Source organism: Diabrotica virgifera, chromosome 3 (assembly GCF_917563875.1).
Source record: "Diabrotica virgifera virgifera chromosome 3, PGI_DIABVI_V3a".
Classification (NCBI taxonomy): domain Eukaryota; kingdom Metazoa; phylum Arthropoda; class Insecta; order Coleoptera; family Chrysomelidae; genus Diabrotica; species Diabrotica virgifera.
In genome coordinates this window covers 193,386,924-193,414,574 of record NC_065445.1, presented here as the reverse complement: position 1 = coordinate 193,414,574, position 27,651 = coordinate 193,386,924, and the positions used below count along the sequence as shown (strand labels likewise).

Sequence of the window (27,651 nt, the reverse complement as noted above, 5' to 3'; positions counted from 1 at the left end):
AATTGGGTAGTAATGACAAGGTATTCTACATTTTGTTCTATTTTTCTGGGAAGTTTTTACTTGTTTTATGTATAAAATGCATCGAAAACATTTGTTATTAGGTAATTTGAGTATAGTCTTTGCAAGTGCGTGCTCAATATGTATTTTGATTTTTCATTGTGATCTTTCTCTTCTCTGCTGTTATCACGTCTCGTCGATATTTGACTGAGCAATAACTATTGGAGTGGTTACAGAATTTGTCAGATAATGAATATGAAGTAGAGTTATATGATGAAAATGTATCCAATAATGAAGAAGACGAGTATGTGCCTGATAAAGTTGATCAAGGACATTCATCGGGTAGCGATTCTGAAGATGTAGTTGAGATTGAGGATATGCTCAGTACTTCTGCTTCAACTTCGAATGCTGACTTCAATACCTCTTTAGGAATTATTACCAATCAGGTAAGAGAAATTCGCGGAAGCAGTTTAGAGAATTCCTCCATCCACACTATAGGATGGGAGTTACTTTGCAATAGCGCTAGTACACCAGGTGAGCAACGATATTATATTAGTAGCTAGCTTATATTTATGTATTCACTTAGGCATATAATATTTTTGAGCATATTATTTTTTTATGTGCCTATCCGTGATGAATGTTGGCGACCATCATGGGAATTTTTACCTTATCCGCAGGATGTTCGTCTTCCTGGGCCCCGTTTTCCAAATATTTTTCCTTGCAGGATGGCTTCTAGAAGGGTATATTTGGATTCATTTCGCATAATGTGTCCAAAGTATTCGAACTTTCGAGATTTGATGGTGGTACCTCTCGGTTCTTCTACATTCTTCTGAGGACCTCCTCATTTGTGACTCTCTGATTCTTTTGTGGCTATTCTCCAATATAGCCACATTTGGAATGCTTCCAATTTTCTGCACATATTCTTTGTTCAATGTCCACGATTCAACACCACAAAAAACAACAGAGAAATCGCAGCAGGTGAAAGTAAAAAACATGTGAAATTTGTCATATACATAAATGTAAATAAAATGTGTGTGGGTCTTGTACAAGCAAAATTGAAAAATTTTGCTACTGCATAAATCGTGCTTAAATAATTAAATAATTCGTTTAAATTAATTAAATATGTCTTTTATTACTAGTTATTAACTCAATATAGGTTTTTATCAAGTAAAAAAGAATTCAAAAACGGCTGGCAATAGAAATTCTCATACCCGTCATTTTAACCGCTGCGGTGCTTCTAGGTATGCAGAAATGTTGCTGCTTCTAGTGTTAAGTTATAACCGGTAGGTTTTTCCCATCCCTACTTCGAGGCGCAGGATGAGGTTGGATGTACGAACCTTGATACCTTTTTTAGGCTCTCTTCGAGCTTCGAATATATCTGACTACCTTCCACATAATGACAACATAACAATGAGTATAGTGACTAGTCCCGTGGTTAAATGAGGAATCCACCGATGGTTAGCAATGGTTTTCCACGTGTGCTTGGATATATTTTAGTCAAACTGCTCTGCCTTAAGTGCAATTTTTGGCAACTCATCTCCCCGAATATTTATATTATGTCTGGGAATGTTGATCTGCTTTATGATTGGGCTCTACACAAGCTCTTCAATGGGACTGACAGGAGTCTTTAAAAAACTTGCAGTTATTGTCTCCAATCCATTACTGGATGTGAGTAATGTTATGTTTCGGGTCTGAGCAACACATTTTAGCGACAGCTTTATAAAACTCATTTGATTGATTATATTTGTTCAGATCGAGAACCGTCGCACATTGTAGCTAAATTTATAGCGTATGGTGGAATGACTAGCCAGAGGTTCGGTGTGCTCATTTTGAACCAACTGGCTTCCTTTATCATGTACTTTATTATATTACAAGTGGTGTTGGTAGTTCTATCATATAATTCATTTAAGATACAGTTTGGCTGGGTATCCATATTAATGATTCCCTTGAAAAACATGCCAACTTTCCTTTGTTTAATTCTATACACCTTCCTTTATCTTCATATGTCACTTCAAAATAATGTAAAATGTAAGTTATTGTAATCTACTGCAAGTAGATTCCTTGGGACCAACAACGAGCGCACAACACCACATCTCACCGACAACGGAGGAGCTGTAACTCTCAATAGGTTGTGTGTTGTCAATTATTAGTAAATAGCCAATAATGACGATGTCTCCTTCTTCATTTTGTACGACCGTATCTATTAGTGGCTGCCTTCTTATATCTATTCCTTGTGGAAGGAACCTTGTAGCATTCGAAATAATTGACTACATTTGTCCGGGTTTTATAATATCTAGAATGTAGAATGTAGAATGTAGAATGTAGAAAATGGGGCGGCCAATAGAGCCTGATACACTGCGACCTTAGTAGATCTATTGTGTTTCCCCTTTCTTTTAAAGCACTTCATCTAGCTTAGTCCTCTTAATGAGACTTAACAGCCTTAAGAGTGGCCTTTTCATGTAGCCTGGTGCTTCCGGTTTTTCTTCACCGAGTTCTAGAAACCGCACTCGTGGGAGACCTTCGCAATGACACAGAACGTGTAGATCGGTTTCCTCTTCTTCCAGATAGAACCGACAGGTGTCCTCTTCTGTCAGGCCTATGAGACTCAAGTGTCTATTGAGTCTACAGTGTCCAGTCAGTAGACCCACTATCATTCTGACAGTGCTTCGACTGCGCGAAAGTAAGTCTGTTGTAAATTTAGCCAAATGTCCTTTGATGAACTGTTTGGCCTGCCTCTGTCCTGGGGAGTTGTTCCACCATTCAAGAGACTTCTGTTGCGCCCATTTTTGTATAGCTGCTCTTTTTATCGTATTTGCGATTCTAAAGACGAGTTCCGGACCAACCAGTGACGTAGATGCGCCTTCTCGGGCTAATTCATCGGCCTTCTCGTTGCCACGATGACCCTTATGTCCCGGCACCCAGGCAAGTGTCAATCTGTTTCGACTTCCCACCTGAGAGAGGACACTCAAACAGTTCCATACCAGCCATGAATAGACCTGTACCGAACTGAGAACCTTCAGAGCCGCTTGACTATTCGAATAGATAACGATGGAGTCGTTATCTAGATTTCGACTGATTAGTTCCATAGCGCACCTTTGTATAGCAGCTACTTCGGCTTGAAATACGGTCGCATATGTCCCTAGACATACCCGGACTTCCGTCCTTGGTTTTAAGCCATATATTCCAGCCCCTGTACCTATATCGGTTTTGGAGCCGTCCGTATACCATATTGAGTTTGCCGTTATCGGCGGACCAGTTTCCCAGTCCTCTCTTTTTGGTATTGTGACTTGAAAATGTTTGTTAAAGCTATTCCTCGTAACCATTCGGTCTACAGGCATTCCTAGAAAGGGGTCTGCCTTTATGTCCTAGTATAGCCTTAAGTTATCAGTTCCCTGCATCATATTTATTGGAGTTTGGCCCTGGATCAACCGATGTACTGTTGATCTGGCTTCACTCTGTATGTATATATGTAGAGATGGTAGGTTTAGTAGAACTTTTTAGTAGAAAGTCAGTTGACTTTCCTGGCTGGTATGCATATTGACGATCGCTAAGTGGTTTTTCCATCAGCACATCGTCCCTAATATACCTGTCTATCAATATTTCCAGCGTTTTTGCTAGGAAAGAGGATAGACTTATTGGTCTGTATGACTTGGGGGTCTGGTCCATTACCCTACCAACCTTGGGGATATATGCGACTTTCACCCTTAGCCATGCAGTTGGAATATATCTCCATGCCAAACTAGCTTTAAAGATCTTTGTTAGATGCGGGATAATCACATCCTGTCCCTTCTGTAGGAAGGCTGGATAGATCTCGTCCATTCCAGGTGATTTATATGGCTAGAATTTATTGATCGCCAACCTGACTTTTTCCAGTCTCGTGATGTCGGTAGCTAATTTCCAGTCCGCCTTAGTAGGCATTATGGGATAAGCTACCTCTACCGGAGCATTATTAAGCTTTCCTCCAGGGTTTCCACATACGTTTCGTCCTCTTTATTCAAGAGGCCGACCTGATTCACAATACCATCCTTAGCTAGGACCTTGTGGATTCTGGAGCATGCGGGAGCCTCTTCGACTTCCTCGCAGAACTTTCGCCATGAATCTCTTTTGGCTTTTCGGATCTCCTTATTATATTGCGTCAGTTTTTCTCTATAAATGGACCACTCCTGGTTGAATTTGGCTTTATTGAATAGCCTTCTTACATCTGCCCTAAGCTTTTGTAAGTGTTCATTCCACCAGGTTGTGTTTTTCTTTACTTTCTTTTCTCTCTCTGGACAATTCTCCTGGTAAGAGGCCAGAACAGCTCCGCTCACCGTTTCAACTGCCAGTTCGAGATCTTCCCTATCTCTTATGGTGCCTATTCCTCCCTCGAGAGATTTCTGTTGCTGACCCTTAATCGACTCAGCACACTTTCCGCCTCCAACCTCTTTCCGTCCTCGTCTGGGATATAGACAGTGCAAGAACACGGCCTCTCGACTTCACTCTTGTCCTTAGCCTGGAGGTTTGCACCTTCCCAAGGCTTTAGAGCGGGAGTAGTGTCGATGAGCCATTGTCCGCTTGCACTATCCGCGCATGTCACTACCAGGTAACCGGGTTTGAACGTGCTCTTTAGCAGCCTGATTTGTGGCCCTCCTTCTGGCGTTCTCTCCAAAGCCTCCAAGATGGATGTTTGCACTGCCTTAAGCTTTGTGGGTTCCATCTTGACTTCGGGGAAGCCATCACATACTACCGCCACCTTTGCCGAGCAAAGGGCTTGTGTGAAAGTCATTTCTGACTTTCTCGGCCTCTTTTTGACTTCCGCTGGCGGCGTACTGTGGTCCGACCTGTGTCGTTTCTTTGTAGGCTTTTTGTAGCCATTTCCAGCTTTTGCTTCGCCTTCTCTTTAGACTTAAAGGGACTGTCCTCTTGTCGTCCAAGGACCTTGGTGAAATTGGCCTTGATCACCGAGCGTTTGGCTTCAATGTAATCCTGGCCTTTTCCCACCAGATCCTTTACCTTCTTCTTGGAGGCCCCAGCCAGCCTGGCCTGAATGACCTCCTCGTCTGTCATCAGATCCACCTCCTCTAAGGAGGTGACTCTGACTGCCTTCCTTGTGGTCGGCTTCGCTATCTGAGTAGTAGTGCCTTCAGGGCTTTCTACTACTATACGGGTTGTTCGGGAATATTGGTTTCCATATTTTTGTCCATATTGTTCCCACGAGTAGCTAGGGAATTGCAGTCCACTCCACCAGAGCCCCGCATGCCGGAGTAAGGCTAATTACTGTGAGGTGTCGCCTGGTTCCTCGCAGGAATCGCTCTCGACGACCAACTACGCATGGCCATTCATCCTTCGCCGCGATGTCTGCCAGCTTAGATTGCGGATTTTTTTAAAGCTGATTTTCTCCATCTGGACTGTTCTGTCTGGATTACCATTCCATAGCCATATATAATATCTATGAAGTGTCTATGATTGTAATGAAGATTTAATATTTTTTCGTATGTGTTCGTATATTCTTTTGCATATTCCATTGCACGGTTATAAGTCGCTTCCACTTTAAGTCGTATGTACTCTTTCTCTTATGTGTCAGCTCTATATGAGACATCACTTCAAATTCGATTATCGATTTTGTACGGAACTGGGGAACAGCTATTCAGGTCCCTAAGGGTCGTCTCCTTCGAAGCAGCTCCAATCCAATTAACGCCCTTTTGATGTTGTTTTGTCGAAGGACCAAATGGACAATTCGATGTAAATATCAGGTTGAAGTGTGGAGTAAGAATATGATTTTATTGACAGCTACTGATAATTACACTATAGTTGTTGGTCAGGTAGCTTTCTATAATAGACTGCGACTCAAAATAGTCCCTTTGGCTAATTTATATTCTCATCAAAATATACAAATTATCAATAACTTGCATGGTAACAAGAACAATAAACTTGCAAACTACAGTTTAATCAAGCTATTGCAAAACTTAGGAAGTTCACATGGAAATACCATGATTTTGCAATTTATTTAGGTTGTAAAGGTTCACTGGAGTCTAATAATTAAAATATTACTCGATATGTATCCCAATGTTTCAATTATACACGGTGAAACTATAAAAGTTTAGGAAGTTAAGAATAATGTGAGATTACAAATTAAGGGATTAATTTGAGATTGAACACTAGAAGAAGAATAACTTCCAATATCTTGGACACGTAATAAGAAGACTACAATAAAAGCTAGTGTCAGTCTTTACATAAAAAATCATCGGAAAAATCATCGCAGTGTTAGAGAGAAGCAGATATCTTGTATCCCCAACTTCAGATAATATTTCTCATCTAACTCTATCTAAATAAAACTTATCTAACCAGCTCTTAGTAACAGCAGTGAAAAATATCTAAATAACACTGACCAACCTTGACAGTGAAAAGAAGACGGCACCTTAAGAAGAGGATTAAAATGATCAATACAATATTGACCATACAAAACTACATAAACTCTTTATTATAACCCACATTCCATTCCCTCTTTCTGAACACAAACACACTCTATTATGACACAATATATTTTTTGAACATTATTTTCTACTTAAAAAGTTTCTGTAATGTTTTAGATAATCCACCGTACTATGGCTTCTGTATTGGCAAGTACCGTGTCCATTGCAACATTAGCTGCCTTAGATCAGAGACCATCCATAGCAGAGTTGGTCTCCTGGATTGATATGGAAACACTGATCTTGTTGTTTTCTATGATGACTATGGTATCTATTTTCAGTGAAACAGGAGTTTTTGATTATACTGCCGTTCTTGCTTTCAATGTAAGTATCTTAAATTAAATAATGTTAAGTGTTATAAATGGATTGGAATTATAAATGGTATATATACAATGAATTCGTTATATTTACTTTGAACAATGGTTGTTGTTCAAAGTAAATACACACAACAAATACCTACATACAAAATAATTTTTTAACAAATCATCTTTCACACGTTGGCTGCCATAATGTTCAAAAAAGTGGGTCCATACCAGTGGCGGCTCGTCAGAGGAGGCAAGGGAGGCTTAGCCTCCCCATAAATTTTTTACACACGCTACACTGTTTTGTTTATCTTAAATCGCGAAAACCAACAAGCACTCTTCACTATTATACAACGTGTAAATTCCATATTATCACTTAATATCCATACGCATGGAGCATTTGCATTAGAACGCATGATTGCGTCTTAGTTTTTTTATTATTATTGTAGGCAGGACCCTGAGTTATCCCGAGATGCATGAACTGAGCCGAGAAATGTAAATAAAAAATGGTAAAAAAATGGGGCCTTACATTACATTTTTTGGCGCATTTTTTGCTAGTGCAAATTTGTCTAGAAATTTTAGAGTTAGGTATAGCCTCCCCTATTGTAAAAATCACAAGCCGCCACTGGTCCATACGGCCACGAGTCTCCCGTTTCTATGCTTTTGAGACAACTACGATGTGTCACGTGGCTGTTGTCAACAAAAACATGAGACAGAACATTTGTATCTCACGGCAGCCAACGTGTTAATATAGAAATTTGTCGTTAGCCCTTGTAAGGTAGTAGAAAACTGCCGAAATGGCTAACTCTTGTAGAGTTTTTTAACAGTGGCGGCTAGTCCTATGAGGCAGGTGAGGCAGTGCCTCACCGCTATATCAATCGACCCTTTACGTTCTTTCGTTATTTCATCATCAATTCTTTAAATACAATTTAACTGTTTGAAATTTGCTAAATAACTTTATTTTCGTTATTTCATCATCAATTATTTAAATACAATTTAACTTTTTGAAATTTGCTAAATAACTTAATTTTTATTAAAAAACTTAATAATTTTATTTTTATGATAAAAAATAAAAATAGGTACATATGGCCCTGACACCGTATCTTTGTAGTTAAGCGTTCTTCATAAATACACTGGGAGTATATATGCGTCTCATTCTCACTTTCTCAAATTATATAGCAGAGGCATTGCCTCAGATGGGTCCTTGTCTAGCATATTACGAAGCCGACGGTGATCGGCCGGCCGCAATAAAATTTAAACTGAGAATAATTTTTGGAGCCGGGATTAAATATCCTTTCAGAGGCTGGCAAAAATATGCCTCTAGCGTGGTTTTGCAGTTTTAGTTAGGTAGTTTGTTAAAGAAGTTTTTTCTGGTTACGTGTATTTGGCCTTCTTACACTCTGGTTACTTACTATTAGTTTAATTAGATGTTTAGAATATGTTATCATGCTGTGACTAGCTGTATGCCATTTTCCAAATGTCAATTAAATAAGTAAATTAATAAAAAAATTATAAATTACGATTTCTTTCATAATAATTTCACTTTTAAGCACGCTGTTTAATAAAAAATATAAAAAACCAAAAAAATAAAATTTAATCCTTAGTTTATTTAACATAAAAAATCAATCTTATAATAATATAATATAACAGTAATTGGCTTACTTGCTTGTTTTTATTTCCTATATATTCAATACATTTACAATATAAGATTGGTTCCAAATGAAATTATCACGTGTTTGAAGGTATATTGTTTGCGCACAATAATTTCATTTTGGCAAGTGATTAATAATAAAAGAATCAGTCAACAGCGTAACCAGGATGATCCTATAAGGGGGTATGGGTCTCTGGGGGTATGGAATTAAGGAGGATGTTAAGGGTATGGGGCGCTTATAACCACTAAAAACCCCCTGGTTACGCCACTGAAATCAGTTGTCCGTTTTTGTCATGTAGTACATAATGTAAATTTTGCTTAATATGACTACAACGCTGATTAAACCAAGAAAGGACGAAACATCTGACTCACACTGTTTTGATATGTGGTATCATATTAATTATTTTTAGCTAAAAAAAAACAGCTAATAAGAGTATGAAAGATGTTAGAGACATAGAACTTTCGACTTTCTTTTGCGAATAAAATAATTGTTATTTATTTTAATATCGTTTGCAAGCCTTAAAATAAATACGGTGCCGTTTTGTGACGTTATGACGCCACAAAATCGACCTTCCGGCTATTAAAGAAAAGCTAACCATAATAATGCAGTAAACTCCCTCTATAACGAGAACTGAAATAGCCTACTAATGACCTCGTTATAAGCGGATCTCATTATATCAGACAACAATATTGTGCATATCACCACTACTGAAATGTTTTGAAGCCTCCTACATAGTTTATTAGGTGTCGATCATCAACTTCAACAATGAAACTTAACCATCGCAAATTGTAAATTTCCTACGATATTCAATATCGGTCGACAGATAAATAGGAAGGAAGTTACAGGCGGTGGAATTTATTACAGCACTGGCCTCGGTAAGCACACAGATGTTGGACATACCTCGTTATAAGCGAAACCTCGTAATACCCGTGTTCGTTATAGAGAGTGTTAAAATAAACTGGCTATTTGCCTAACAGCGGCATTTGGCTTGTGACTAGGAAGCCACGAAAGGAGAACAGTTTCTAACACTACATAAGTACTGCTTCTAATACTCTACATTTTCAAGAACTAAAAAAAACTTCATTAAGAACTACGTCAGAACTTAATCTTTGAACTTAACTTTCTCAGAAAACCGCCAAAGGGGCTTCTGCCGAGGCTTCAACCAACCTCTTTACTTGAATGCCCAAACTTGAATTCTTTAATCTCACAACTTGAATGAATATCCTCAAACCAAAACGCTTCCTTCCAGAAATCTCCCACATTTCTTCATTTTACCCTACTTATCCAATCAACCAATAACAAAAAAGTCTAATCCTTCCTTCTTTCATCATTCACTAATAAAAAAATAACTAAGCTTCCTACACTTATTACCGACCAATAGGGAAAATTATAATATATTCTAAACCCAACCTACTTAGTAGGGAACCATCAAAAATCAGTTCGCGAAGTCAGCAAACCTCTCTCCGTTCTTACATTTTTAAGAAAGATATTGCTGAGTCCACGATTAACACCTGCGCTCTCTGATACTGATATTAGCACGTATGTGTATGTAAACTCCAAGATTCGTGGAGCCAGTCAATCATTATAATACAATGTAACCCTTTTTTACATCACTACTGAACGGGCGAGAATTTAAACACAGATAATCGAATGTAGATACCTATGACTGTAAAATATAATATCGTCTTTTTTAAACAAGACGGATAAACTACAATTGAATTATTCTTACGTTTTTTCGGGACAGAAATAAATTCCTAGATATGTCTACAGGGTGAGACAAAAATATGTAACAATGACATTTACGATTTTTGGTTTCTGGATAAGGCAAAATGATTGCGTTCTTTCGCACCGCTTCAATGTATACGTGAAAAAGGTATCAGAGATTATTCAGAAACAGACATAGCTAGAGTCCAGACGAGGTAACAACCATCCAACACCAACTAGTTACTGTCATTACGTAGTGAGTTAATAAATATATTTAATTACATAGTGCGCCGAAGTTAATCAACCCCATCACCGGGGGTCGCAACCCTGCACCACCATACGTTAAAGAGAAACTCAAATTTAGTACCAGGTGCTGATAATATCCATTACTCGATGCTATCAAATCTTTCAAGAATTGGTAAGGCTGCACTGCTAAATCTAGATAATGAAATTTGGATGCACCGCATAATGATTTCTGACGATTGGCACGTTTACACTATTATCCCGGTTTTAAAACCAGGAAAATCATCAAAGAATTGGGATTCTTACCGTCCAATCGATCTGGCTTCCTGTATACTTAAAACGTATGAGAGAGTTATTAAAAACCGTCTGGAATTTTGGTTAGAAAAGAACGATCTATTACTAAAAAGTCAGTTTGGTTTTAGAAAAGGTAAATCCACATAAGATAGCCTCTGCCACTTTTTAATAGACACTTATAGTTCCTTTACTTATAAGAAAGATTAGATATAAAAGGGGCTCACGACAACGTTAATCTTCACATACTCTACACGAAAATGTTGGAAATAGGAATACCTGAGATTGTAACATGAAACATCATTAACTTATACATTAATCGAGTAGTTCACGTTAGATTAAATGGAGATAAATCTAACTCCCGCTACACATCTCTGGGACTACCACAGGGTAGCATCTTAACCACTATATTATATGTACTGTATACTGCTGACTTAGAAACTAAACTTCCTCAACACATAAAAATCCTACAGTACGCTGATGATGTTGCGATATAATGTAGAAAATAAGTCAATAGATAGATGTAATGATTACCTTAAATCGTCATTGAATATTATAAAAAAAAATGGATGACCCATAATAACTTAACAATCTCAGAGAGTAAATCAATCATTGTTACCTTTACCAGAAAACGATATTTTCCTCAAAGCCATCTACATATCTACAATTTGATAATAATAGTATTCCCTATAAAACTTCAATAAAATGTGTTGGCGTATTCTTAGACTTCAAATTAAATTGGAACGAACGCACAAATTATTACATATTACGAAGAACGGAAAATGCAATGAATATCATGAAGACTGTAAATGTCGGTAACTGGGGAGCTGAACCAAAAATATTAATATTACTATATAGAAATTTGATAAGATCGATCCTAGATTATGGATATATTTTTTATGGCTCAGCTTCAAACTCTGTACTCCAAAAAATCGAGAGGGTCAAAAATAAAGCACTTAAGTTATGCACTGGTTATCTAGTAGCCGTAGCACACCTATATTGGTCACGGAATGGGAGCTTAATGAAATGAACCTCCACTTTCGTTACGCAGGAAATACCTAAGTGAGAAATTTACAGTTAAAGTGGCGGTAAACAATAAACTGCTATTAAATTAAATTGTTCATCTAACCACCTCATACCTAACTCATAATTACTGGGAAAAAAAGAAACTGCTTTTAGTTGTGGAAAGCTTTCTCAACGTTTCCAATTCCATTGGCGACATACACCAAATAGAAGAAAGCTTGTCTCGAAAATTAAATTATAAAGATTATTTGTCTCCAGTTAACTGTCATTTAAGTAATATTCGTGCGGAATTCCGATGGAATTTATCAGCTGAACAGACGGAGTCGTGAATTGCAAGTTCTAAAATTCCAAGTAAAATTTAATAAAAAATTTTTGGCTTGGTAAAAGGTATATTAGTTTAAAAAGCCCCTATAGGGCTACAAACATAGAAACAAAAAGTTTTAGCTCTGTAACAAGAGCATCATCAGTGTTACAAGAACATGGTGAGCCAACCAAAAAATACAAAGGTCAAAGCCTTTCAAAAATAGACTAAAAGTCTTATATAGATGCCAACATAGCAAAATCCAAAGGATGGATAAAATCCCTATGGCTACGGCCCTAGGGCAACATATGACTCCCACACGTGGTAAGTGGGTCAATAGGTAACATTAGGTCATTATGTTAAAACAGATGACAGGCAACCTTTGGATTTTGCCATGTTGGCATCTATATAAGACTTTTATGCCCGGTTGCACCAACAGATCTTAAGCTTAAGTCGAGAATATCATAAGAATTAGTATAATATAATTATAATATATTACAATAAGAATACCAAATATAATAATAGATATAATTGATTTTAAGGTAAGAATCTAAAATTATGGTGCAACGTAAGTGATACTCAAGGAAGTTCTATCGATAAGTAGAGCTTAGCTAAGCTGGAGCTTAAGATCTGTTGGTGCAACCAGGCATTAGTCTGTTTTTGAAAGTTTTTGACCTTTGGTTTTGGCTCACCATGTTCTTGTAACATTGATGATGCTCTTGTTACAGAGCGAAAACGTTTTGTTTCTATGTTTGTAGCCCTACAGGGACTTTTTAAACTAATATACCTTTTACCAAGCCAAAAATTTTTTATTAAATTTAACTTGTAGTTAATGGTATACAGCCAGCTACAGGAAATTTTTCGTAGTGGATTTTTGAAATTCCCTCTTGTCTTCTTCGCTTCAGCATCCATCTGGCTTGCAATTTTTAGAATCCATGGAAGCGTTACCAGGAAAATGGTCCAAAAAGTTTTCAGTCAAATATCTTTTAAAAATATTTTGGATATTTTTAAATATTTTCAATATTTTTATTAGGTTGAAAACTTTGACTTTCATTCTATTTATTGTTTTTTATCTTTAGAGGTATGTATAATAGTCCAGGGTTACTAGGACCATCTTCTCCCGGTAAGGGTGGTTAACCCTTATCCGAGGGGTGGAATGATTAATAGTCGTATCACTGCTTAAGTTGTTTTATTATACTTGCATGAGTATAAGCTGGTAGCAAGCTACGCGACGTCGTCTCGCGGAGTGGAGATGATACTATTTGAATATGAATAATCTTACGTCTAAGAAAGTATAATGACGAATGTGGAATGTGGAATCCCTTACTATGTTTTGATTGTATAAGTATATTTGAAAGTGCCGAGTCAGCGGCGACCCTGAAAGGTGTTTATAGTAAACACCGACCGTGACTGTATGTATAACTACTCCTCACAATCTAGGTCAATAATATTTATGTAACGAAAGATATTTGTTTATGATAACATTTAAATAATTGAAAGAAATTAACGTAGATAATTAAAGGGTGTTTTAAAAGATATCTAATAAGTACAGATGAATTCTTGTACACCTTTCCCTCCTAAGAATTTTCTGACTACGGGGAAGAAAATTTTGCAAGTAGTGCTACCAACCAATACTGTGTTGTAATCAATACAAAAAATTTTTATTTTATATAAAAACTTTCCTAAAACTATGTAAATACATAAATAAAAATAAAAATGTTCGTTTAACAACATTGTTTCATTACACTTGTCACTCACTGTGTTTTCGGATTGTAAGCATATAATCTATTCTTATGTATTTCCTTGATTTTATTGTTTTCTATTCTGATTTTACAATTAACGTTATTTACTTCTGTTATTGAGAAGGGACCTACATAAAGACTGTCAAACTTACCATTCTCTTCCCTTTTTACCAGGACCAGGTCTCCAGGACCAGGTTTGAGCTTATTCTTTTCTTGCCGCTCTTTTTTGTTTTTTAATAAGAAGGTTCTAGCTCTCTCGTGTGCGCTTTGTAGTTTGTATCGTAACTCATTGTAGTAGGCATCTATATTGTAACATGGTTGAATCTCCTGTGTAAGGTCTTCCGGTAGGTTAACCTTCCTGCCATATAACAGTTCGAACGGTGTGTATCCATGATACGCGTTAGGGGTTGTATTGTAGCAGTATGTGAACATTCTGCAACACACATCCCAATTTTCTCTGTCTTCGTCTATGAATGCTCTTACATACTCGTTCAACGTTCTGTGTAGTTTTTCGCAACTTCCAATGGACTATGGGTGGTATGCCGTTGAAAAGTTGTGCTCTATTTTTAATAGATTTGTTAATTCCTGCATTACTTCGTTCTTATACTCTGTGCCTTGGTCTGTTCTTATTTGCTTCATGAGTCCGTATGTTGGTATGAAATGATCAAAGATTCCTTGTGCTATTGTCTCTGCTTCTTTATTGCGCACTGGTATGCTGACCGCGTATTTTGTCAGTTCACACAACATTGTGATACAGTATCTATTACCTTCATTACTTCTAGTGAATGGACCTATTGTATCTATGTATACTATGTCCCATGGTTTGGAAGATGTGTCCGATATCACGAACTCTTCGACATGTGTTCTTTTCGGTTTGTTAATTTGACATTTGTGGCATCGTTTAACGTATTTTCTTACGTCTTTTTCCAAATTTTTCCATCGGAATCTTGCCTTTAGCTTCTTTACTAGTCTATTATTCCCTACGTGTCCTCCGAACATCGGGTGATTATGGTATTCTTCTATTAATCTGTGTTTTTCTTTGTCATCTTTTATTGTTTCTGGTACTTCACATATGTATATTTCTATATTCTTCAATTTTTTATTTCCTTCTTTAATAAATTCATCAATTGTGCACAATTTAAAAATAATATCATTTACGTATATCTTTACTTTACGTACTGCATTCTCTACCGCCAGCTTATCAAGCTGTGCCAACGCTTGGTTTAAATCGAAATGATCCAATCCTGTGGCTATGCTTTTGCTGCATTTTATTTTGTTTTTGGCCCTAATGCTCAGTCTTGGTGAGATTAGTTCTGCTCCAAAGGACAAAATTGGTAGTCTATGCGCCTCTAAATTATTTAGTATCTTCCTTACTGTCTGTTTGGTGGCTTCTGGCTGTAGTGCGAGTTCACTTTCAGCCTTTGTTTGTCTTGCTTCTTTCTCCTTTTCTCTTGCTTGAGCTCTTGTTATAGCTAGTATATGGGTGTTGTCTATGTATAGGTTCTTTAGTTGATGCAATGTTATTCTTGAAAGGCTGTCTGCGTAGTTACTTTTCCCTGTTATATATTCTATCTCGAAGTCATATTCTTCTAGGTCTAATCTGATCCTCGTGAGTTTTGAGGTTGGTTCTTTCATTGCAAATAGGTGTGTCAAAGGTTTATGGTCTGTTTTTACTTTGAATGTTGGTGCTCCATATAGATAACATTTAAAATAATTAATTCCCCAATGGATCGCTAATAATTCCTTAACGATTATAGGTTTATTGCCTTCTCCTTTACTAAAACTTCTTGATGCATATGCTATGGGTAGGTCTATTCCGTTGTAATCTTGACTTAGGATTGCTGAACAACTCTCATTGGATGCGTCTGTTGTTAGGATAAACTGTTTGTTGAAATCAGGATATTTTAAGATTGGTGGTTCCGTCAGAGATGATTTAAGCTTTTTGAATGCTTTTTCACACTCCTCAGACCAAAAAAATTCTACTCCTTTCCTCGATAATCTGTTGAGTGGTCTGCATATTTCCGCAAAATTTTTAATAAAACGTCTATAATAGTTGCAAAATGCTACAAATCTCTTTGTTTCTTCCGCTGTCTTGGGTGTCGGGTATTGTTCAATTGCTGCATACTTCGCTTTGTCGGGTGATACTCCCTCTTGAGAAAGAGCATGTCCTAAATATGTTACTTCCCTTCTAAAAAATTGACATTTTCCTGGGTTAAGTTTCAAATTGAATTTTCGACATGTCTCAAATGTCTTTTTCAGGTTGTCTAGGTGATGTTTTTCAGATATTCCTATCACTACTATGTCATCCATGTAAAGAAATGCTTTGTCTGGTGTTAATCCTGAAAATGCTATTGACATCATTCTTGAAAAGCTATTCGGGCTTACATTTAATCCAAAAGGTAATCTGGTAAATTGAAATGCTCCGTTTTCCGTGCTAAACGATGTGTATTTTCTCGATGACTTTTCTAATGGTATTTGATGAAAACCTGACATTAAGTCTATAACTGAAAACCATTTTGCTCTTCCTAGTTGATCTAATATCGAATCTATTCTTGGTAATGGGAATTTGTCTGTAACTATCTTCTTGTTCAATTGTCTAAAATCTATGCATAATCTCCATGCTTTTCCTCCATCTATAGCTTTTTTCGGTACCAGTACTACTGGGCTGTTGTACTCGGATGTAGATGGTTCTATGATTCCTTGGTCTCTTAGTTTTTGTACTTGTCGATTTAATTCCTCTGTTTGCGCATGAGGTGTCCTATAATTCTTGATATATACCGGAGTTTGGTCTTTAACTCTTAGTTTCTGTTCGTAGAAATTGTTACAGGTTAACATATCATGCCTTAGGGCGAATATGTCTGAATATTCTTCGCATAACGATACTAAGTTATCTCGTATGTATTCTGGTATGTCTAATTTCAGTGATTCTCGTAATTCTTTTTTTCTATCCTTGCTGTCGTTGACTAGTCTATATATGTTGAATAGTTTAATGTCCAACGTCCTGATTGTGCTTGCCTCTACATTTACTGTTTCGTATGTTGTGTTCAAAATTTTGATGTATGGATTATTACTTGAAATAATTGCTCTTGCTATGAATATTCCTGGTTGTATTTCTTGTTGCTCCACTATCCTGTCGTTCTTTAGCGTTTGAAAAATTTTGACTATTCTGTAAATTTCACATCGGGGTGGTATTATTATGGTGTCATTATCTATATTATTCAGAATTTTCGTACTAATGTAACAATCGTTGTCCTCTTTAATGTGCATTTTAAGGTTTGCGTAGTCCAGTATACATTGAAAGTTAGAAATAAAGTCTCTCCCAATGATTCCATCTGTTGGAATTGGAAAGTTAGGTTCTACCAATTGAAAGATGTGTTCGAATCGAGTTCCTTTTACTTCTAGTGTTGTCTCAACTTCTCCCATTGTTTGCAACTCTCCTTTAGTGACTCCTTTTATTTTCGCCTTTGTGTTTGGTTTCACCTGTTCATAAAATCTTGTGAACATTTTAGTATTGAAATATCAGCTCCTGTGTCTATGATAAAGGTGCTTGTGTTTTCAAGGATTCCTGTTTTCATTCGTACAAAGTTCGTTAGGTTTAGGTCGAAGTTGTAAATGTTATATTTTATTTCTGACTGTGTACTTCCAACTTCTTGTTCATTCAAAACCCCAACTGCTGGTTTTCTTGTTCTTCTTGACTGTCCTCTATCTCTAGTAACCTTACGTTCCTGTTACATCCTCCTCTCCGGTTTCCTCTGTATGTTTGATTGTTAAATTGTCTGTATCCTCTGTTCGAATAATTTCGTTGATTGTCCGTTGGTTCTCCTTCGTTCCGTTGTCCGAAGTTATTTCTTCTTCCTCTGTCATATTTGTTATGGTATCCTCTTCTGTATTGCTGCTGTCCTCTCCTATTCTCGTAGTTTGTCCTATAATTTAAGACTCTTCCTTGTGCATTTTCTTCAGTCGTATCGATCGATAAAAATTTAGATACTACTTCCTGCGGTGATGTAAAGTTACCTGCTTCCAGTATTAGCTTAGCTTTATCTGCATTAACGTTTCGTTTCATTGTTGTTACTACTGTTTCCGTCGTATATTTCTTCGCTAACTCCAGTGGCATTCCTTCCGCTATGTATGCTACTTTTAATTGTTCTGCTAACTCTTCCACTTCAGATGCGTACACTGCTGCATCTCTATGCCTTTGCCTTTTCTTGGCTAATTTGGCTATTAAATTCTTCGGATTATCACCTCTTAGTTCTTTCTTCAGTGCTTCAGCTATCCGTGGAATCGTATCTTCCGTGGTTATTAAGTTCCTAGCCTTATTGTTAAGTCGTGTTTTTATTAGCGTTACAGCTGTGTCTTCATGACCTTCTGCCAATTTTCCAAGTAGTTCTAATGCGTCCAAAAATGGTTGTAATTTCCCTGCGCTTCCATCGAACTCGTTGGGCAATATCTTGCTTGCGATATTCAAAAATTCATTGATTGTCAGAGCCATGTTTAATATTGTTATATCTTGTTTTATGTCACCTTTTTCCTCTTCTATTTCGTCGTTAATTATTTCTTCTTCTACTTCCTCGTCGCTTTTTCCTTCTTCTACTTCCTCGTCGCTTTGTTCCTCTTCAACTTCCTTGTCGATTGGTTGATGTATTGAATTTGGAACCACTGTTCTTACATTTACTGCTTGAAATGAGCGTATAACTTTGTCTCTGACTTTTCCAAAATATTTGTTGCACGCTTCCCTCTGTTTGTCCGAAAGTGCTTCCCAGTTTTTCTTAGTTAAGTGCGTGAACTTGTTATAAGATTTAATTAGCTGTGTCGTTACTTCTTCCTGTATGTCCTTAGATTTCGGTACTTTTTTCTTTAAGACCCTTCTGCTTTGTCTTCCTACTTCTTGCGCAATTTCCTCAACTATTTTGACAAAATCTTCCAAAGTAACTTTGTTGTTACTCATTTATACATAATTTTTCTATCCTCAGTTCTTAGCGAAAATATAAATTCGATAGTCTTACGGTGTATATAGATATGTAGTAAATAGATATATAGTAAAAAAAATAACGAGATAAAATAATACGTCAATATATGGTAAAAAATATGTAAAAAAATTGCAATAATAATAAATAAAAGTTCAATAATAAATAACGTTATATTAACCCTTGTAAATAAGTAGTTAGAATAATAATGTAAATGTATTATGCATATAGCGTATATTTGTTATATATTTATATCGTATATTTATATTTATAGTGTATATTTACGATAGCAAATATTAAAATCATAAAAAAAAATGCAAAAATGTACCCTCGTAATGAATAATATAAATAATATATACCTCAAATAATAATGGTAATATGCCATGTGAATAACTTTAATATTTGTGATAAAAAAATTCCAATAATACCCATAAAGATAATTAAAAATAAATAGATAAAAATACTAGAAATATACCTTACATTACTGCTATACTATTCATTTGTTATGAAATATCGTGGAAACACCATAAGAACAAAATATAGACTCACCACTTTTAAACGTTTGTGTTCGTATCATTTAAATAATTGAAAGAAATTAACGTAGATAATTAAAGGGTGTTTTAAAAGATATCTAATAAGTACAGATGAATTCTTGTACATATGAGAGGAGTTAGTAGGTCAACTAAAACTGTCACTGTCACAGTGGCAGTTGCCAAACTCATCCGATAGGTCTAAAGGTGGGAAACAATAAATAGAATGTAAATTTGTAGGTTTTTATCGCTAAATTTCGCACCTCCACTCATTTCATTTCTTTTTATCTCACAACTTAATGTTTTCCATCTTTTGCGTTATTTTGTAGGTTATTAGCGCGCTCATCACATATTTCATCGTTTACTTTTATATTTAAATTGTTTACTGTTTTATAAATTTCTAAATATTTTTAAAATGATTTTTAGAAAACAGGAGGAAAATTGTGGCCTCTTATCAATGTGTTGTGCATCTTAGCTGCAGTAAGCTCCTGTTTTTTGGATACAGTCACCACTGCTCTATTGATAACACCTATTACCATCAGGTAAGCAGTATTAGCACTTAGACAATATTAAACAGAACCTAAATAATTATTAATATGGTTTTACTTGTACCGGGTGTCCCAACAAGTATGGCTCTCGACCATATCTTAGGAATCGTTTATAGTACAGCTTTGAGAAAAAATATTTATAACAAAAGTTGCTTCGGGAAAAGGCTGGAAATTATTTTCATAATTGTAGGTCCACCGCTAGAGGGCGAAATTGAATATCAAAATTTAAAAAATCAAAATTAAACAAAATTTACCTAATAAGACGGCACTGGAAATCCAATCATCGTATTCTTCATAAAATTTTGCGCATATTTGATTTCACAAGTTTCAGTCTACCTTTGCAAATAAGAGGTGGGGGTGAGTGGGAACCTTCTTATGAAAAATGGCGGTAAGTCCAGTTCTGCTAAATCGAATTTTGCATACTTGGTCTTATTGAAAACAGCTCTTTTTCGTCAATCTAAGTGTCTTATTTTGGAAATAGCCTAATAAGTAATAAGCAAGCTAGGAGGCGTTATTTAATTATTTTCAGAAATCTAGTTTCCTTTGGAAAATATTAAATAAAAGTATGCATTTTTAATCCTGTATTACAAAATTAGACCAAATTAGCAACATAATACCGAAAACCGTATAGGTCTGGATCCCGCGTATGAAAAAAAAGTTGATTAATAGCAAGCTGAAAATTTGTTAATAGCTTAAGGGTGTCTAGTCGGATAAACTTTGATACATGGGAACACTGGAACAGGGGTAGTTTTAATTCTGGAACAGGTTAAAAATTTGGAAAGGTCAGACCACGAAAACGGCACATTTATTTTGTCCGACAGAATAGACTTAAACTCTCCGAACAGAGATTAAACTCTCATGCAAAAATCAGACTGCTATTTATCAGCTGTCATAATTCCTGTCATTTGCAATATTCTACATGTTCCACTAATTAAAACGCCCATTTGGTGATAAATAGCAGTCTGATTTTTGCATGAGAGTTCAATCTCTGTTCGGAGAGTTTAAGTCTATTCTGTCGGACAAAATAAATGTGCCGTTTTCGTGGTCTGACCGTTCCAAATTTTTAACCGGTTCTACAATTAAAACTGCCCCTGTTCCAGTGTTCCCATATATCAAAGTTTATCCGACTAGACACCCTTAAGCTATTAACAAATTTTCAGCTTGCTATTAATCAACTTTTTTTTCATACGCGAGATCCAGACCTAGTATCTCGATACCTTTTTTCTATCTCGAGATATCTTAAGAAATGTGTAAATTTTAAACATAACTGTTACTGTCACCAGTAAACGAGGTTAAGGAAAAGTAGTGTGCTATGGAAAAAATAAATAAATTATTTATATTTAATTAAAACAACAATAAGACAAACAACAATATAAAATATAACAAAGAAATAAAAACAACTACTTACTTAGTCTTAGGGACTGCCTAAATGTTCAAATTGTTGCCCATCATTTTCGATGCAAGCATTTACTCTTTAAAGAGTAGATTAAATAGCAACAGGCAACAGATTTAACTGTTTTAGACTTTTATTTATGGGGACGGATTAAAAACCTTGTTTTTTCCGCTAGGCCCACTACTCGAGAAAACATGATCTAGAAAATACCAAACGCCATTCAAAGACTTGCGAAAGCGGAAATTGAGACTGCTGTTCAATCTACTCTTGAAACAGTATGATGAGTCTTGATCGAAAATGATGGGCAACAATTTGAACATTTAGGTCGTCACTAAGTAGGTAGTTGCTCTTATTTATTTGGTGTATTTTATAGTGTTGTTTGTCTTATTGTTGTTATAATTAATTATATACGTTAACATTTGGAAAATGTTTCTTTGTTTTTCTCATAGCACACTACTTTTCCTTAACTTCGTTTGTCGGTGACATTAACAATTTGTTTAAAATTTACACCTTTCTTAATATATCTCGAGATAAAAAAAAGGTATCTACATGCGGTTTTCGGTATTATGTTGCTAATTTGGTCTAATTTTATAATACAGGATTAAAAATGCATACTTTTATTTAATATTTTCCAAAGAAAACTAGATTTCTGAAAATAATTAAATAACGCCTCCTAGCTTGCATATTACTTATTAGGCTATTTCGAAAATAAGACACTTACATTGACGAAAAAAACTGTTTTCAACAAGACCCAGTATGCAAAATTCGATTTAGCAGAACCGGACTTACAGCCATTTTTTCATAAGAAGGTTCCCGCTCACCCCCACCTCTTATTTGCAAAGGTAGACTTAAACTTGTGAAATCAAATATGCGCAGAATTCTATGAAGAATACGATTATTGGATTTCCAGTGCCCTTTCATTAGTTAAATTTTGTAAAATTTTGATTTTTAAAATTTTGATATTCAATTAGGTACGCCCTCTAGCGGTGGACCTACAATTATGAAAATAATTTCCAGGCTTTTCCCGAGGCAACTTTTGTTATAAATATTTTTTTCTCAAAGCTGTACTATAAACGGTTCCTGAGATATGGCCGAGAGCCATTTTTATTGGGAAACCCGGTACATAAATTTACCTATTTGGTGTACGAAAATTGCAAACAACATAAATGTGTATAGCTGTTCCATTTTATATTTGCCCAAAGCGTCATGATTTATTTTCAAACAAGTTAAATCAAAACATAAAGTTAGACTAGTTCTATGTCAAATCGAATGATAAGTGGTATCCAGAATCGTGGTGGAAACACACATTATTGAAACGAGTGATATTACACATGCCCTTTCTTGACTCTATAATCTATAATAATTCAGTTTTTGCTAAAAGTGTAACAGTACATCGACATTTATTATTTTCTCAATGTTCCCTTGTTTTTCATTTGTTACTAATAATAATGTCAGGTTACACGCTACAAAAGTAGCTGTCTGAATACACATACACAATAGATTTAATTTGATATAAGTACATAAAAAAAACAAAGAAAAAATCAAAAGTTTCTTAAATTTTGTGTGTAGCCCGTTTTCTCTGAACCGCAGTTTATTTGCGCTTTAACCCTTTAGGGTCGTTGTCCTTTGCGGTCGTTGTCATGAAATACATGACGTTATAACTCGTATTCACTAACAATTTTGTCCGCACCGCAGCGCGCAGGTCGTCTGGCATGCCACACATGAAAATCGGAAAACACGGATTTAGTCGTTGGCAGGGTTGCCATATTACACGAATTATAGTGTAATACACGATTTGTTCCTACACGATTACACGAACCAACTACGAAATCTTACGATTTTTACCATTAAACAAATAATAAAACTTGTAGGAAATAATAATTAAAACTTTTAAAATATTTAATAAATTTTTGTAAATGAAAAACCCGTAAGAACGTTTCTTCTTTTCCCCCACTTTTAGCTTTAAAACGAGCATAAAAAATCACGTAGGTATGGATGTATAGACCAGGGTATTTAGCACAAAATAAATAGATTTTTAAATACAGCCCCTCAAGAGTACAGAGGAAAAACAAGGAATGTCACATATTATTCATATTAAGATAAACACTAATAAAGGTTTAATTCTTATGATATCTAAATACTACTTAGGGGATTCTTAGCAGAATTCTAACAATTATTATTCTATAATCTTAACATAATCTTAATCTATATTAACTTATTAATTTAATAATGCACCAAAAAACTGCTAACATTCCTTATTTTTGTTCAGTGGCGTACGGACAATCCTGGTTCTTCTCCTGGATACAAATTGTTAGAAACTTTATATAGACTGATCTTTCTAGTTATTGTCCTGAATTGATATGCTAGTCGATAGTACTCATTTTTTGCTACAACATGGCGTGAAAACCCAAAATTCATGGAAAAGTGACATTCCTTGTTTTTCCCCTGTACTCTTCACCTAGAGACTGGCAACTTTTTGTATTGTGTTCAGGATGACACGTCACCCTGAACACAATGCAGAAGCCAGAAAAAAGTTTACAATAGAAAAATGGGTGGAAAGGTATAGTTGCATTTTAAAGTGCATAACATGCATTTTAAATTTAATTTAGGGCAAATTTTGTTATTCTGGGGTGTCTTTTGGACCACTGAACACGAATACGCAATCAGAATCGACCCCCATGAACCTAGTGACCTGGGTTACTGCTAAAGCAGTATATATCTGAAGCTTCGAGGGTTTTCGGCACTTAATTAATGCAAACAGATTACTCGGAAGTTTTTGGGATCGCTGAACACGAATACGTCAACTGACTCGACTCCCGCAGCACCTGGTGTCCAGGGTCGCTGCTGAGGCACGTCATGTTTTGGAGTTTCGAAGGTATTCGGCAATTGATACAAACAGATTACTCGGGGGGTTTTTGTGGTTGCTGAACACGAATAAGCCATCAGCTGAAAAACCCTCAAAATTCTAGAGGATGACGTACATATCAGCCACCCTAGGCATGGAGTGCACCGAGGGTCGGTTTTGATGCCATATTCGTGTTCGGCAATGCTAAAAACCTCCGAGTAACGTGTGTGCATCAATTGAGTGCCGAAATCCCGCGAAACTTCAGATGACGTGCTTTATTAGCAGTAACCAAGGGGACCAGGTGCAGCAGGGGTCGGATCTGATGGCTTATTTTTGTTCAGTGACATTAACAAAATTTTGCCTTAATATTCTCATTTTAACATGTTTATACCTACACTTTTGGATGCATGTTATGCACTTTAAAATGCAATTATACATTTCCACCCATTTTTATATTTAGTGTGATAGAATTGATCCAAAAGATGGCATAACCCAGACATCCAAAGTGAAAGTTATCCTCCAACACCAAACTGTTCTGTATGGTCCACATAATGTTCAGAAAAAAGTCACACCATTTTGAGCGTCGGGTTTGGGGGGGAGAGGGGGGAAAACTCAGTAAATTCGTAGTTTTTTACGTTTTTCGTCAATATTTCTAAAACTGTGCGGTTTAGCATGAACAACCGTCTATAGAAAAATGCTCTACATTAAATTTGAAATAAAAAAGGTCCCATGAATAATGCTTCTAAAATGAACGGTTCCAAAGTTACGGAGGTAGTATAGTATAATTGGTCCAACAAAAGGCCTAACCCAGACATGCAAAATAAAAGTTTTCCTCCTACAACAAATTATTCTATATGGTGCACATATGGTTCAGTAAGAAGTTACACCATTTTGAGCGTCCGGTTTGGGGGGGAGATGGGAGAGAAGTCGGTAAATTAGTAGATTTTTTAAAGTTTTTCGTCAATAATTCTAAAACTATACTTTAGCGTAAACAATGTTCTATACAAAAATGTTCTACATAAAATTTAAAACAAAAAAGGTTCTATACATACTTGTTATAAAATCAACGGTTTCAGAGTTACGGAGGGTGAAAACTGGAGGTTTCCGATACATTTTATATTTATTGGGCAATTGATTATGATTTTGGGTGGTGAGGTTGACGTTTCTTCAAGGGCTTATCACTAACATACCATCCGCCACTTAAATAGCAAATTTGATGTATAAGACATAATCCTGTTAAAGAAAATCAGTAGGAAATTGCCCAAAAAATATAAAATGTATCGAAAACCTCCACTTTTCACCCTTCGTAACTCTGGAAATGTTGATTTTATACCAATTATGTATACGACCTTTTTTGTTTGAAATTTTATGTAGAACATTTTTGTATAGAACATTGTTTACGCTAAAGCATAGTTTTAGAAATATTGACGACAAACGTAAAAAAAACTACTAATTTACCGATTTCTCCCCCATCTCCCCCCCAAACCGGACGCTCAAAATGGTGTAACTTTTTACTGAACAATATGTGGACCATATAGAACAATTTGGCGTTGGAGGAAAACTGTTACTTTGGATGTTTAGGTTAGGCCTTTTTTTGGACCAATTATACTATACTACCTCAGTAACTTTGAAACCGTTCATTTTAGAAGGATTATGCATAGGACCTTTTTTATTTCAAATTTAATGTAGAACATTTTTGTATGAAAGGTTGTTTATGGTAAATCGTATAGTTTTAGAAATATTGACGAAAAACTTAAAAAACTACGAATTTACCGATTTCTCCCCCCTCTCCCCCCAAACCCGACGCTCAAAATGGTGTGACTTTTTTCTGAACATTATGTGGACCATATAGAACAATTTGGTGTTGGAGGATAACTTTCACTTTGGATGTCTTGGTTTGGGTCTAGTTATACCATACGAATTGTAGATATTTTTCCTGGCATCATTCTGAACACAATGCAAAAATTTGTAAGTCTCTAGGTGCTGTATCTATTGAAAAATCGATGTCTTTCGATGTTCTTAGTGCTATATGCTCTAGTTTAGTAGTATGTATAATATACGTTGACGATAACGGATTGAAATATGCGTTCAAATTGCCGACGCTGGAGATTAATTTGGGGAATCACTCGAGTCTCGAGTTGAGATGGAGATTACTGAATATGCCGGATTTATACTCAATATTGCCCGAAATACGATATCGGCGCGAGTGAGGTGTTCACATCAGTTCCTCGCCAATGTCCTCACAACTCATTTAAATTAATAACCGAACGACTCACAAGAATGGAATGTGACGACATCATCGTCTTGCTCCCTTACTCACTTGCCGCTTTACCGGCTGCAAGTGTGAGAGAGAGAGAGAGACAGAGAGAGAGAGAGAGAGAGAGAGAGAGAGAGAGAGAGAGAGAGAGAGAAGTTGAATGTCAATGCTTAGCCAGTCCTTTGACTTCCATCTCGAAAACCGACTTTTGAGAGAGCGCAATGCAATGACCGTAGAATTAGCAGCGACAGCGCGAGTGAGCTATTTACACATTCACGCTGCCCACTTCCCTGCCCAATTCTCTGTCCAACAGGACTGAGTATAAATGCGGTACAACACTTAAGAGCTTTGTGTCGCTTTTGTCGTTCTGTGATGCGAATCCCTTGTTCTAGTTGTTGTGTCTAAAATGTCTGATAGTGAAATTGATATTGACGTGCAAATGCAAGATTTAGATGACGTTTGCTGTCAAGAGGCGAAATGAGATAGCGAGACAATCGTTTGTTAAAATGAAAAAGTTCCTATGCAGCCGGGACATAAATATAAACTTAAGAACGAGAATGTTAAGGTGCTATGTTTTCTCCGTTCTGCTGTACGGCATGCAAGCTTGGACACTGAAAAAAATAAACATAAAAAACATTGAGGCATTCGAGATGTGGTGTTACAGGAGAATGTGGAAAATACCATGGACAGAAAGAGTAACAAATCAAGATGTTTTGCTGAAGATGGGGAAGGAATGCGAAGTCATAAAAACCATACAAACGAAAAAACTGGAGTATCTAGGCCACATAATGAGAGGAGAAAAGTACTCTCTGTTAAGACTCATAATCCAAGGAAAAATCTCGGGAAAGAGAAATGTGGGACGTAGGAGGATTTCCTGGTTGCGAAATTTAAGGGAATGGTATGGGTGCAGTTCAATACAGTTGTTCAGAGCTGCAGCCAACAAAGTTAAGATTGCTGTGATGGTAGCCAACCTCCGATAGGAGACGGTACTGCAAGAAGAAGAAGGCTGTATATGCAGTGTTAGCACGCATGAAAAGAAACTAAAAAGTGTAAATTATAAACAGAAATATAAAAAAACTGGGAAATAGAGTGAAAGTCACTCCAGTCAAGTAAAAAAGATCCAACTTGTGCATGCTGTGTAAATTTGTTGATTGATTTTGTAAATTTAAAATAGTGACTTAGGCCGTCCGCACATGGGTCGATAGAATACACGTTTCGAAGTTCGCGCATCTTGCTCGTCTTGTACGAACCCTGAGGCACAAGCGATTGCTCTCCGCACACTAGTCGATTCAGTTTGCTCACATCTTCCAACTAGTCAGAACGCATTTTTTATAATATATCAACCAAAACGAATATTTCGATCTGTGAAAAATATGGCATTGTTACATTTTTAGTATATCTTGTATACAA

General features: G+C 36.2%; 1 protein-coding gene across 4 annotated transcripts in view; it reads left to right on the top strand.

Annotated features, from left to right (window-relative positions):
* LOC114330328 (P protein-like) overlaps positions 1 to 27,651 on the top strand; it is a 214,929-nt gene that overhangs the window by 51,427 nt on the left and 135,851 nt on the right. For all 4 annotated transcript variants that reach the window (XM_050645783.1, XM_050645780.1, XM_050645781.1 and 1 more), the window contains 2 exons: positions 6,567 to 6,770; positions 19,625 to 19,740. In XM_050645783.1, the coding sequence (XP_050501740.1) occupies positions 6,567 to 6,770; positions 19,625 to 19,740 (320 nt within the window). The remainder of the gene's footprint in view (positions 1 to 6,566; positions 6,771 to 19,624; positions 19,741 to 27,651) is intronic.